Genomic DNA, 14028 nt, shown 5'->3' with positions numbered 1-14028 from the left:
TAAAAACAAAATAGTTTTATTACATGTTTAAAACAATCCACTAGCCAAGCATAGTAAGGACATGTAACTGTTTTTGTGTTACTGCAGCATACTGTACAACTACATTTCGGAAGAGCAGTATCCACTATAAGGTGCTCTTCAGTTTTGGAAAAAAAAACAGTGGAATGTAAGTTTGATATACATCAAAGCTGTACTAGAACTTAGATTCAGTCATTTACAACTGAGTCAGGCATCATTTCAAATACAGTATTGCACCAACATTTAACAACATCAAGGTGGCACTGTGGTACCTTGTAGTATTGTGGCTTTACGTGACATGATGAACAAAACATTCATTTCTGTTTGTGTCTTTAGAAATCATGAGGGCTTGGGTTTTTGTGTGCTGTTTGGATGACACGCGCATCTCTGTGGAGTCTCCACTGCCAGAACTTCCAACAATGTGGGTGTGACGAGCGCAGCCTCTGGACCAGCCAGTGACCCAATTGGTCACTTCTCTCACTTGCGACATTTCTGCATCTCTGCAAGAGTTTAAACAGTCCGTTCAATTCATTTTATGCTTTTTCTGTCCACGTTCTTTTTGTTTTTACCTTTATCCAGATCAATGACTTTGCTTGGCGTGTTCATGTTGACCTCCTTCAGCAGGTTGTTCTTAAAATCTTCAAATCACACCAAAGGACGTGTAAATCTTAATTCGCTCAAAATACAAGTTGATGCTTGGTTCCTTTTCGCTTACCGAATCTGTCATCCGGCTCACTGATGGGCAGCGTTGCCTCTGCAACATCCATCTCAAACTCTTCTGAGCAGCTGCGACTTCTGTTGGACCTAAAGACAAATATTGTGTCGAGTTGGGAATAAAAGTCACATAAGTTTAACCTCAAGTTGTGTGTGCAATATGTAGCGTGTCTTACCAGGACATACTCACCTCGTGGAGTCTACTGAATACAATTCTGAAACCAGAAGACGATTACAATTTCAAGTACAGTGTACTGATAACATACAAAAACTGCATTCGAAATTATTTGTTTTGATTTGCACGTTCAGCATTCATGTAATGCTGAGAGCCAAGGTGTCAGAGGAATATTACATAAAAACATCTTTATGGGGTTGAATAAAAACCTCTCACAACTCTCAGTTTAAATCCGACCTGTTTTTCTACGTCTGCGTGTGATGAGGATGATGACGAGGACGACAAACGCCAGAAGGAGGAAGGCGGTGAGGACGAAGCCCAGAGGCAGGAGAAAGTGATGTCTGTGGTCGGGGAGGACGACGTTGATGACCCGTGGTGGTGACTCCACTTTGTTGGTATCTGAAAGGTGACGAAAACAACTTTTTTCTTTTCTTTCTTTTTTTCCCACCTGGCCTTGTTCGTTTTTTTTTTTTAACATTAGTGACTGGAACCGGAAGTCATAACTAACATATTTTAAATTTAACATAAGTTTTACGTTAAAATGTGAAATTTATCATGTTACAAAGTGACACTGAAATTCAAAGTGCCCCCCTGCCCCAGATTTTAAACTAGTACGATCTTGTTTCCATGTCTGTATGCTAGAAAGTAGCATGCTAACATGACAGAATAGCAAACACAAATACAGTGCTGTGTTTGAAACATAAATATGTGTGAGTATTTTTTTAAATTTTGTTTTGCCTTTTAAATTATTTTTGTCAGAGCCATAAACCAGGAAGTAGCCTTCTAATTTTTTCTTTAAAACATTTTTTGACTTTTGTTTTAAGAGGAATTAATTTTCTCTTTTTATTGTTTAAGTCACAATGTCAATGTCCTGTTGTCTTAAAGCATCCTTGCTAAACCAAGAATTAGCCTGCTAACACAGTGACAAAAAAACAAACACAGCGGTCCACAAGTTGTTTAATTGTTGGAGGAGTTTAGTTGTCCTTTTGGATTTTTAAGTCACAATTGAACGGTGAGTTTATAGTTTTGTCCCAAACAATTCAACCTCAGTGGAAGTCTGCGCGTTGCTGAGTGCTGATTGGTTGAGATACAGTAGGTCTACCCAGCACTCAAAGGTCCACATCAAGTTTATGAAAATGTGTTGGAATGATCAAACGTGTTTTAATCATTATATCTAATGAGTATTAGTTTGTTGAATAATTTTGGGTTTTACCAGTTTGTCTGAGGTTTTACTGTAGGCTATGGTGGGCTGAATCAAATCCATTCCATATATAGGCATAAGGTTCCCCCCTATGTATGTATTTTTAGTGTACTTTAGTTCAAACATGCATGATCAAGTCTTTTCTGCAAACACATGTCTCCTAACTGTACTGTACTAAAATGTTGAGCTCATTTCCAGTTGGACTAAAGTCGGCTGGCATGATGAGGTTATGAACTTAACACTCAGCATATGTGAGCCAAAAGCAAACAGTCACGCCATATGACTCGTTGTTTTCTGCGGTAAAGCCATAAAAAATGATGAGTGCCTTTGAAGAAAGTGCGTACAGAGACATACTGAAGTGCTTGTCTAATGGGAGCATTTCCAAATAGGATCATTTTGTTTATTTTCTCTAATTCCCCTAACTTCATCCCTGATAGCAACACACTGTACAGTATGTTTGTGTTTATGGATCGGCTACTCTGCCCGCTTCTTCATTTGAGGGGATGATGAAGGAAAGGAGAGCAGAACTACATAAAATTCTATCCTTAATTCAACTCCCTCTCCTGCCTATTTTTCACCAGCTGCTAGACACATGAAACACACTCCACCTCCGCCCCAACCAAAAATACTTTCCTTACTAAAGAAGACAGGAAAATAAACCTGAGTATGTGGGATTCTCAGGGAGAGGGAAAAAAAGTTGATGGGAGCCAAAGTCAACATGGCAGCAGACAGTCGGAGAGAAAAAGACATGAGATGATCAGCCTTTCTATCACTCTGCACTCTGTGTTTGGATCATTATCATAAAGTTGAAACTCCTCGTCGTAGAATCTGGAATTTCACCAAAAGATTCAGGAAACGTTCATTAAGCCTCTAAAACTTAAAGGTTAACCAACATGCCCCCACAGGCAATGTGTGATGACATATGGAGCCATCTGGTCGGAACATTTTTGCTAATAATAAAAGAATAACAGATTTAAGACCAGAAAGTCAGCTGTGTGAAGGGGGACACATTATGGAAAAATTGTTTTTTAATTGCTTGTACTTTATACACATAGTTGGATCTGCTTATATCAGAAGTGTCTCTGAACAAGCCGTTATTTTGAATTGTTGAAAGAATGTTGTATAATATGTCTCCTTTAACCACTCGTCATTGTTTCCATCATTGTTGCTTTGTCTTATTCTGACAAGAGCCTTCAATGCAACACGTTTTTCTTTTTTCTTCAGTTCCCCATGGTACGATTCTGAAGTGGAAAACTCACATTATGGAGTCGAGTTGAGCTGGTAAGTGCAGTGTAAAAGTGACATAGGTTGACAGTTATAATAATACAAAAATAAGAATGGAAAGTTAGCTGCGTACGGTAGATAGGAAATTTCTATACACCCCAAATAAAATGTAGCTGTTCTAGCAGACTTTTCCTGACATTTTTTCTCTTTCTAGCAAAAGCCTAAAAGGTTTGTGCTAAAACTAACTAACTTATATTTGGAAGACTTCATCATTTCTCCACTCTTTTTCCAAGGACTGAAGAAAAACACGAAAACACTCTTTTTGGAATGAAAAAGTTCAACCTTTTCAGTGGACCATAACAAAATTCTCCAATTAAGTGGGAAATTGTGTTGTGGAGGATGTTTACACTTGTGCATTCTTATTATCTCAATTGTTTTTATTTTTTATTTTTATTTAGCCTCTCCAAAATAAATAAATGAAAAATCATATAGGTTATATGTGACACGGTGGGGGAAAAATTTAAATTATCTTGCTCTCATTTTTTTTAAAATCACAAACAAATCTGGCGTTTAAACAGGGGTGTGTAGACTTTTTATATCAACTGTATTTTCAGTATGACATTTTCAGTCTGCTTTCGTACTGTGTAGCTGTTAAGAATGTTAATGACTTAACTTGCCTGTAAAGACTTTAAAGTTGACCCTGGAACACATTATTTGTTATTGTGTGAAGCCTCTTATAATGCCTAAAGGGGAAATTAAACTTTTCCATTATAATTAAATCATACGTGAAAAACATGTTTTTAAAGGGAGGTTGGAGGTTCTTCTGTACGTCTGAGGAGATTAATTGTGAGGGTAGAGATGGATTTCAACTCCTGTGGATAAAATTCCACTGGAATGAGATCATATTGGCACACACACTCACGCACAGGCTCAACCACAGGAATTGCTCCAAAACCTTCTAAATGATTTTGCCACATTTATACATCTACCATTATCAGCTATGACTGGAAAACAGACCATCTGCATTCACATTTCTTCTCTTCTTTCCTTTACTGAGAAATGTGAACTAAAAAATGCGCTATCAGCAGAAGAATGTGATTTATGCACTAAAAACATCACCACTTCCTGTAACATACAAAGACAAATACTGTACACAAACAGACTCAGGATGAGAGGAGGCAAATGAAAAGTCCACAATGAGAAAGGCATTTTTGGCGGAGGCTTTACATGGTGACTGGGTGGTGCGTGTGCGGTTTTGGGGGCTCAGGCGCCAGACAAGCTGAGAGAGCAAGAAAAATGAAGCAAACAGGGAAAAGGGGCTTTCTCACGTTGAGAGATGGAAGGTGAAGTCAAATCCCAGCAGTTTGATGCAGAGAAAGAAAATGAGGTGAAGAACAGATGTGAAGTTTTGTTTTCTTTTTGCTCCTAATTGTACTCATGATAGTTTTAGTTCAAGTCTGTTAAAGCACTCACACTGACCTGTGTGTGAGTGTGTGAGAAACAGTCTGGGGGAGTGAGTTATCACTTTTACTGCACTTGTTTTTTCAGGGTCAGTTTGAGGGTAAAGACTTGTTTCTTTTTTGTTTCAGTGATAGCTCAACACGGATGTGTCCCAGCCAATCAGAAAGGGCATACAAAAAATCCATCTAAATATACCACAATATGCTATTTTGTTAGAGAGCTTTTTTTCAGAGCTGTCTTTTTAAAGATTTTTTGAACATATGATTTAGCTGTGAACTCCCAAAAATTTGATTAATTAAATAAATAAAAATTCTGAGTTTTTTTTTCGGGGGGAGGGGGGGTAAGATCATATTATTTAGCTATGAACTCCCCCAAATTAAATTAATGATATTTTTTTCTAGATCAGTCATTTTTTAAGGTAAAAGATGTTCATATTATTTAGCTGTGAAATCCGCAAAATCAAAAAGGTTCAATTTAATTTAAACTTTTCTGTAATTTTTTTTTTAACTCGCAGCAACTAATAAACTAATTGTCTAAAAAAAACTCCAATACTTTACTTAATATATTTCTGACAAGCAGTCCCATTCAATTACAATACATTATTTTTTTCTGAAACATATTTGGCTGATTCAGAATCAATTTTTAAAAAATGGGGGGGAGTGTAACAAACACATTGTAATTATAATGTATGGAACTTAATACCGTATTTATTAAAGTCACTTAAAACTTATTTTTTTGAGTGATAAAATCCCTTTATTTTTTAGTTTTTTAGTTTTTTTAAACAAAACAAAACATAGTTTACCTTTGTCTGCACTGGGCAGTGCCTTGGCTGGGACGGTGGCGTGAATCACTGGCGGTTCCACGGTGACCTGAAACTGTCTCCTCTCATGCAAACCACAGTAATGATGATGAAGGTGACATGAGTACATCCCCTGGTCAGTGACCTAAACAGTCAGCACACACGCACACACGCACAAACACACACACACGCAAAAGGTTAAAAATTTTAAACTAAAAACTTAGTTCAACAAGTCGATTATCGATAACATATGGTTTGAGTGTAAACTCAAAAGTGTAACAATGGATAAATACGGTTACGTTTAATGGTAAAAATGTATGGCAAAAAAACTTGTATGGATTTAACTTCTTCTTAATGTTATCTTTGACTACAGTTTGTGTCTACTTTTATTTTTCAACTTGCCATCAATCCATCAGTGTGGTTGTCATGGTACTGAAGTGTTTATTAGTTACACATCTTCCAATTTAATGTGGGGACTTTTGTCCACATGGTTTCTTCTTTGAGACTTTTATGAAGAAGCATCTCCGGTCACATGATGTCTTGTTTCTATTTTGGCATTCTTGTTACTCTTTATTAAACTAAATTCAAGACCCGCTTCAAAAAAGCAATAACATTGGACTTGTGTGCTGTATAAATAAGGAAAAGACTCTGAAAACATTTTATACACCTGCCAAAAATGTAGTATTTGAAATAAAAATCAATTATGCTTATATTGTATTTTTATACTGGCCAGAGGGAGAGTCTATATAAAATCATACTTTACACTGACAACAATACAGACAAGCTTATATCTGGTATACTTAGCTTATATGTAGAGAAATGTACAAATTACTCAGGGGCTCACTTCACCCCTAGACTTGACTTCACCTTTAAGTGACGACTTGCACAGACACACTACCTTTCCTGTGAGATGACACACATACGTACTGTACCTGTAGATCAGATATGGTGAGTGAGAAGTCTCCCTCTGAGAAGGCTTGGTTGCTAATGTTCATCTTCCTCTGGAGGAACGAGGGTCCGTAACTACGCTGCTCCCCTGAGGCGTACATGTCCACTAAGCGATCTGCACGATCGTGGTAGATTCCCGGGGACTGACGGTCCCAGTGGACCACCTGCGGGTTGCAAATTTTTTCAGTCATGCTTCTCCTATAGGGCCGACTGGGCATAGAATAGACAGATGAATCAGGCCATACGTAGATGTTGTCAAAATAACGAGTTTTTTTTGTCACCAGTCCAGGAACTTTTCTGACTCACCTCGTACACGCTCAGTGGGCCGGATTAATACTCTGCCCACCCCTGGCATCGAAGATGATGTCAGACCCACCTGCTGATCCGCCTCGTCATTGCTCCAGTCTGTCCACACGTTTCTCCTGTTGACACAAGGCAGCACCACAGTGCTCCCCAACAGCACCACGAACACCGCTTTGTGGCCATCCCAGTAGCGCTGCTCTTTACGACCTGGAGGAGCAGAACAGAAAGGTCACATGCCCGCTGTACTCTTACATTACATTACATAGGCTTGGAGATGGCGACATACGTGATTTGGTGACATTCAGTTGCACTCGGACCGTCTCGTACAAGTGGCAGTACAGATGGTGGAGGTTACAAGAGTACAATCCTTTGTCGTTCATTGTCACATCTAAGAACAACAGATGATTTTTGTATTGGGAGAAATTGAAAAATACTAAAAATATTACATTTCATCTGTAAACCTAGTTTTAACTTACAAATACACATGTTGAAGATGAGCACAATGTATCTTCCAAAGTTTGACCAGTTGTCAATTCTAGTCATCTTTGTCAAGGTAAACACTTCAGACATCTCTTCTTATTTGGTCAGCATAAACTTATTCAAAGGCTAAAATGGACGCCACGTGTTTCTCTATTAAGGCTGTAGAAATATTGGCAATTTTCCAATCCTATCATAAAAAGATAGGGGTGAGGATACTTAAATGTAGACCTAAGAGCGAGCCAGCTAGCTAGTTAGTTAGTTAGCTACCTAGCTAGCTAGCTAGACAGACAACTAGCTAGCTTGCTAGCTTGAGATGGATGGATGGATGGATAGATAGATGATAGATAGATAGATAGATAGATGGATGGATGGATGGATGGATGGATGGATGGATGGATGGATGGATGGATGGATGGATGGATGGATAGATAGATAGATAGATAGATAGATAGATAGATAGATAGATAGATAGATAGATAGATAGATAGATAGATAGATAGATAGATAGATAGATAGATAGATAGATAGATAGATAGATAGATAGATAGATAGATATTTCGATTTCAACAACGACAAAGTTTGAGTGTGACCTTTGATGACCAGTGAGAAGTTTCCATCCTTGAATGCTTCCTGACTGAGGCTGACTCTTTTCAGGTTGTAGGAGTTGTATATTCTCTGCTCTCCTGCAGAGTACATATCCAAAACTCTCTCCATGCCATTATCCACATGGGCCCGGTAGATGTCCCAGTGGACCACCCTCTGTCTGTCCCTAAGGTTGTCTCTGGTCCACACCATGCGGCCACTGACGCACTGTAGCGTCACGCTGGAGCCAGCCGGGGCGCTCACATTGTAGCCACCCAATACAACGCTTCTGCTGCTGCTGCTATCCGACTGGCCCCGAACTGAGGGCCACAGGAGCACACACAAGTACATGTAAAGTTAGGAATGTATATTGGCACAAATTAAGGGTTTTCAAAATGTGGGACAGTGAGCCTTCCCCTAAGATATTTGAGAAATTTCATGTCAGATCAGAGTGACAGTCCTATCTGAATAATTGCATAGCATTTATTTTGTACTCTGTAGGCTACGTTGTGTGTAAATTATTACACATGCTCTTTAAAAGATTTGCTGAAGACTATTTTCCATTGCGTTCGCAAATATAGAAAAAAAAAGACTCATTTTAACTTGAGTTTGGTCAGCAGGTTTAAAGAACAACAAAGTTTTTTTCTTTATTATTCACAAGCTGCTGTGTCTCGGCTGAAGTCCTCTGGCACCCACATCACACACTTTGAAAAACCACTGGTAAAAACCACATGCACGCACGCGGCTGTAACATACCTGCAGTGAAGAAGTAGACCACAGACACTGAAAGACAACCACAGTTAAATCACATAAAAAGCCATAATTATCTATTGGCAATGTGGGGAAGGCATTAATGTAACGTCACAGTTGATTTAGTTAGTCACTCTATATTCATTATTTTTAGTTATATAAAGAACCGAAATTTGGGCAAGACTGTGAGCAAGAGGCTAGGTACACTCTGGACTGGTCACCATATATTGACAATTAATTGGCAAAACACATTATGGACCATTTAGAATCTTCAATGAATCTGACATGCATGTTTTTGAAATGTGCGTGGAAGATGGGTAGTCAGTGTAACTTGTATATATATATTAGGTAAATGTCTTAACGTAACAATACATTTTTTAATAAATCATATTTAACTGACAATACAACTTTGTTTTCAATTGTAATGTAGGCTACAGTATGTAGACCTATGCTATGATTTATTACAACCAAGAATAGTTTTAATTAATTTTGTTAAAACTCATGCCATGTTGATGAAAGTCAAAGGTGTAAAACATCATTAATAATCTATTAATACACAATGTTATGCCCTTTAGAAGGCAAAGAAGAGGTTGTGAGTACCAGTAATGTGAATTAGTTCCATATAGAGTAATAATGTAACAGAGGAAATGAAGGCATTAGAAGCCAAACTTACTGTGGATTAAGAGTACAGCCTGAATCAAGAACTCCTCCCGGTGGCTCTTCATGTTGCTTCTATTTAGAAACAAGACTGTTTCTCTGGTTGAACACTGTCCTTGTGAGACAAAGAAATAATCAGTCTTGTTTATTCATCCAACAAAACAAAACTTGTCAGTTTTCTTTTAAGTCTTTAAAGAGACCCAGCTGCAGTGGAGACTTCTGTACAGATCACCAAAGTGAAGCGTTCCCATCCGGCGAAATGAAACCTGACACAAGCAGACCCCTCCTTTCATAACTTTTCCCGAGACATCCCAAGGGGAAAGGAAGAAAAAAATCCTGCCAGTTTCATTGGGTTTATTTTTACTTCTAATCATTCTATTACTGTAGCAGCCAATGAGACAAGCCATCAAACAAATATTTATTTTTATTTTTTATGAGTGAAGTGTGAGGCTGGTTCTCTGTGGTGCCTATAGTGGTTGTAAAGCGGGACTACTGGACTATTGGCAGGAATATGAGGCAGCAAGATAAATGTTGCAAACTCCCAAACACTTCCCTTATTCTTCTTCTAAATTGTTGTTGTGGCTTCCGGCTTGTCCCGTCAGAGGTCGCCACAGAGGGTTACTTACATCCATCCATCCATCGCTTGTCCTCCCTTACGTTCTTATTTCGTAGTTGAATCTGATAAATAGTGCCATCGTGTGGCGGTCTGGTGACCCCCAAAAAAAGAATTAACAAAAAAAATACAGTAGAAAATGTTATCTATACAATTTTTTAAATAGCTCCTTAGCTTACAATGAGGTATATTCATACCACAATTGTGGACCGCTTGACATTTTTTTCCCCCCATGCACACTTTTTGCCATCACTAAAAATCAAAAGCGACCACGTGCATCTTATGTCATGTTCTCCGATTTGAAAAATATTCTACATATTAAATGTCAATTGGTTGCAAAGCAACTTTAAGATTATTTAAACTACAAAACTTTAAATAAACGGATCTAGGAACGTTCATTTTATTTTGTAAAGACAGGGAACTTTTCCGGTGTTACACACTCTCCGCTTCCCAGAAACTAGCGAACTCATTCAAGGGTTTGTGCAACACAAGGTAAATTAGTTGAAGATGGATTTGAAAGCATGTTATGCGTTGATTATTTTGTAATTATATTAATCACACACAATACTGTTTGGAGATTATTTGATGGATATTACATCTATCCAGTGTTTCAATTATGTTTGAGGGATTGCTAGCATGCGCACGGCTAACTAAAGCTAGCCGGGTGTCAGGGCGAAGTTAAACACGATTATATTATATAGTGTTCTTTCTTCTCTCTTCTTTATTCGTAGGTCTCCTGTTCAAAGTTGAACGATGTTCCTTACGAGATCGGAATATGACAGGTTGGTGGAAACGGCGGTGCAACACAAACTGCGTTGTCATTTGTTGGCTGTTTTTTCTCGCTACGGTTAGAGAACAAACTACAAGTAACACAATCATGTTCATTGTGTTGTAACGACTGTCATGTTAAATTGGTGGAGTTGAATGTAATCTTAAGTACTTTGTGTTTCTATGTTCCAATGTTTAGGTCTTGTCGCTGGTCTTTCACATTACTTTCACTTTCGTCATAGACCTCTTTCTAGTCGATGTTGCCTAGTGGAAACCTTGCAATTGAAGTTTTTGTCAGTTGTTTATCAGAATTTCCTACCAATAATTTGCACTTAGTAATAATCACCGTTCATGCTTCATTGTCTTTCAGAGGTGTCAACACATTCTCTCCTGAAGGAAGGTTATTTCAAGTTGAATATGCTATTGAGGCAATAAAAGTGAGTGTTTTTTATTTTGCTTTACAACCTCTTAAATATTTTACTATTTTACAGCTATATTCACTCTGTAAGTTCATCATCTTTTTATTGGTCTCTCATTCTATCCATCTGTTTTGTTGTTGTTGTTTTTTGCAGCTTGGCTCCACAGCCATTGGTATCCAGACATCAGAGGGGGTGTGTCTGGCTGTGGAGAAGAGGATTACCTCTCCGCTGATGGAGCCCAACAGCATTGAGAAGATTGTGGAGATCGACAGTCACATTGGTGAGTATTTATATGAATGTCACTTTCACTTACCCAGTTTGTGCAAGAGAATAGAACCTCTAAATGCCCCGGAAGGTATTGTGTTCCATTTGTTTTAATTAAGAAGAATGGGAAATAATGGAATGTTTTGTGTCTTGCCTCAAAGGTTGTGCAATGAGTGGCTTAATAGCTGATGCCAAGACTCTAATTGACAAAGCCCGAGTGGAAACCCAGGTATTTAAGTCTGCATCTTACTTTGCTTATCATCTTTGGCTTATCTGCATTGTCTGCTCCTCCACAGAACCACTGGTTCACTTATGACGAGACTATGACAGTAGAAAGTGTGACCCAAGCGGTGTCCAACCTGGCGCTGCAGTTCGGAGAGGAGGACGCCGACCCTGGTGCGATGGTCAGTCGCTTTGCTCTTCATCTATTCGAAATGTGACACGTTAGTATATCTTTTAACCTCTCTTCTGTTTCCTCGACAGAGTCGACCATTTGGAGTGGCACTTCTTTTTGGAGGGGTGGATGAAAAAGGACCTCAATTGTATGTGATTTTTAGTATTTATTGACATTAAAGATATCCGAATATTTAAAAAGAAAAAAGTGAACACACACACCTTTCTTTTTTATTATTATTATTTTTTATTCCAGGTATCACATGGACCCTTCAGGAACCTTTGTGCAGTGTGACGCTCGGGCAATAGGCTCAGCGTCTGAGGGCGCACAGAGCTCCCTGCAAGAAGTCTACCACAAGGTAGAGCTGTTGATTGGCTGCCATTATTCAATGGATTAACCCAGCTGTGGGGATTTTTTTCTTCTTCTTAAGACAACTCACTTAAAGCTGCCCTTTGTTTTGGAATCTTGTAGTCCATGACGCTAAAAGATGCCATCAAGTCATCTCTCACCATTCTGAAGCAGGTGATGGAGGAAAAGCTCAACGCCACCAACATTGAGGTGTGTGTGCCTTGTTTGAACATAAGCACAATTTCCTTCAATAATGCCCTCCATTCTGATTGACCAGAGGCGTCACATCCAGGTCCAAAAAGTAAAAACCCTTGCCACAGTTTGGCTTTAGCAACATGCGCTTATGGTGTTTTCATGAACTACCAGCCATAAGACACTAGCTTTGCTGTAGTTCGAAATTTGAATAGCCGTCGCAAATCCTATCAAAAATATTGTTGTATCACATGAGCTTTCACAACAAAAACTTTCTGTACTTGAGTAAATGAACACTTCAGGCCACTATATGTCATATTAACTTAATTTTTTACAATGCTTTTGGATGTTAGCATTTAAATGCCAAAGTTTTAGTAAGTTTGTTTTTCTCTTTAGCTTGCAACGGTGGAGCCAGGAAAGACCTTCCACATGTACTCCAAAGAAGAGCTGGAGGATGTGATCAAGGATATTTAGATGATTCTCAGCGCAGGCACGAGAGAACAGGAAGTACGCCTGGCCTCAAGAGTCGAGCAACAAAACACAACTTTCCATCAGCACATCCAACTCGCTGCTCTCAGATCTTTTTGGATTGCATCAGAGGTTTAGTCTGTTTGATGTGCTAATGGTCTTCTTGCCTATCACCGTCTGTACAGCGGCAGGAAGAAAACAGGGGGGAGGGTTTTTTTTTCTAACAAATCAGTACTTCAATTAAACTGTTGTATTCCACAACTAAATGACTTTTTTCTGGTGTTTCTCCATGCACATTCCAACTTTATAACTACTGGTATATCTTACCGGTACCTTAATTTTCTTACTGTTCACCCACAACTCAACTGCCATGAACTCCTGAATGTCCTCTTAGTCTCATATGAACATATTTATTTCAGTGTGGCTTCATTTTAGGATTTACCCTTTATAATACACCAAATAATATTTTAACAATTTTCCCTCCTTCAGTGGAAAGTTTTTGTCTGCACTCAAAACCAAGTTCTAGTTACGCATCTATGATTTTCCATGATGCAAAACTAGTTTTGTGCCATTGATGTTAACATTCAATAATATTTAGCTAACCTTTTTGTGAGGATAAATTTGGAAAGTAAGTAAGCAACTCCATTCATGTCTCTGTTTGCCAAGCCAACAGGCCAGGCCTTTCTTGTGGAAAAAGCTGGACAGATATTATTTTTAATTGTTAATAGTTTCTCACTCTTCACTCATTCAAGCTCGGTCAATCCTGAAAAAGTGCTTGCAGAATTTAGTATTTTACGTCATTGTTGTCCAACATTAAGCACGCATCTCCAATTTTGTGTGTGTGTTTTGATTAAATTGAAAATGCAGCTATCTTTTGTTTCAGTGAAGACATAGGTAAGCCTATTACGCAATCTAATATTGTGCAGACTGAATCCAAAACTAAAATGGCATTTAAAGTTCACGATTTTAAATAAGGTATCATTGTGTATTATGCACTACCTGTTTAAATTATCTCAAATACTATGAAAATGTTTTTTTTAATGTCAGAAAAGATAAATTAGAGATATAAAAAAAAATACAAATTGTTTATTGGATTATTTCTAATTGCTCAAAATACCATAAAAAAAACTAAATAAAGTACATGCTTATTTGATTACTTTTTGGACTACATTTTCGCCATTTTAGCAAGTAATACTAAACTATACTGTACTTCAAAGTAGTGTGAACACAAAAATTGCACATAAATTCGG

At 38.1% G+C, this 14028-nt stretch overlaps 2 protein-coding genes across 4 annotated transcripts; one reads left to right on the top strand and one right to left on the bottom strand.

The window, feature by feature from the left end:
• On the bottom strand, positions 1-9566 carry LOC144057056 (matrix remodeling-associated protein 8-like). Of its 2 annotated transcripts, XM_077574285.1 has the most exons (12): positions 9329-9566; positions 8662-8688; positions 7914-8225; positions 7130-7231; positions 6917-7050; positions 6525-6704; positions 5596-5737; positions 1145-1306; positions 923-947; positions 734-822; positions 588-656; positions 1-518 (listed from the first exon to the last, which is right to left on the bottom strand). In XM_077574285.1, the coding sequence occupies exons 1-12, from the start codon at positions 9378-9380 to the stop codon at positions 496-498; spliced, it is 1317 nt and encodes a 438-aa protein (XP_077430411.1). In that variant the 5' UTR covers positions 9381-9566; the 3' UTR covers positions 1-495. The 2 variants fall into 2 exon arrangements, with proteins under 2 accessions (XP_077430411.1, XP_077430410.1); XM_077574284.1 differs by having other exon boundaries at positions 1-656.
• Positions 1204-13044, top strand: psma5 (proteasome 20S subunit alpha 5). Of its 2 annotated transcripts, XM_077574287.1 has the most exons (11): positions 1204-1313; positions 3333-3389; positions 10657-10707; positions 11064-11130; positions 11266-11392; positions 11538-11605; positions 11673-11780; positions 11860-11918; positions 12026-12128; positions 12242-12328; positions 12707-13044. In XM_077574287.1, the coding sequence occupies exons 3-11, from the start codon at positions 10679-10681 to the stop codon at positions 12782-12784; spliced, it is 726 nt and encodes a 241-aa protein (XP_077430413.1). In that variant the 5' UTR covers positions 1204-1313; positions 3333-3389; positions 10657-10678; the 3' UTR covers positions 12785-13044. The 2 variants fall into 2 exon arrangements, with proteins under 2 accessions (XP_077430413.1, XP_077430412.1); XM_077574286.1 differs by lacking the exons at positions 1204-1313; positions 3333-3389 and adding an exon at positions 10307-10417.
• The last annotated feature ends 984 nt before the right edge of the window (positions 13045-14028 follow it).

Source organism: Vanacampus margaritifer, chromosome 8 (assembly GCF_051991255.1).
Source record: "Vanacampus margaritifer isolate UIUO_Vmar chromosome 8, RoL_Vmar_1.0, whole genome shotgun sequence".
Lineage (NCBI taxonomy): Eukaryota > Metazoa > Chordata > Actinopteri > Syngnathiformes > Syngnathidae > Vanacampus > Vanacampus margaritifer.
This window is presented reverse-complemented; position numbering and strand designations above follow the sequence as displayed.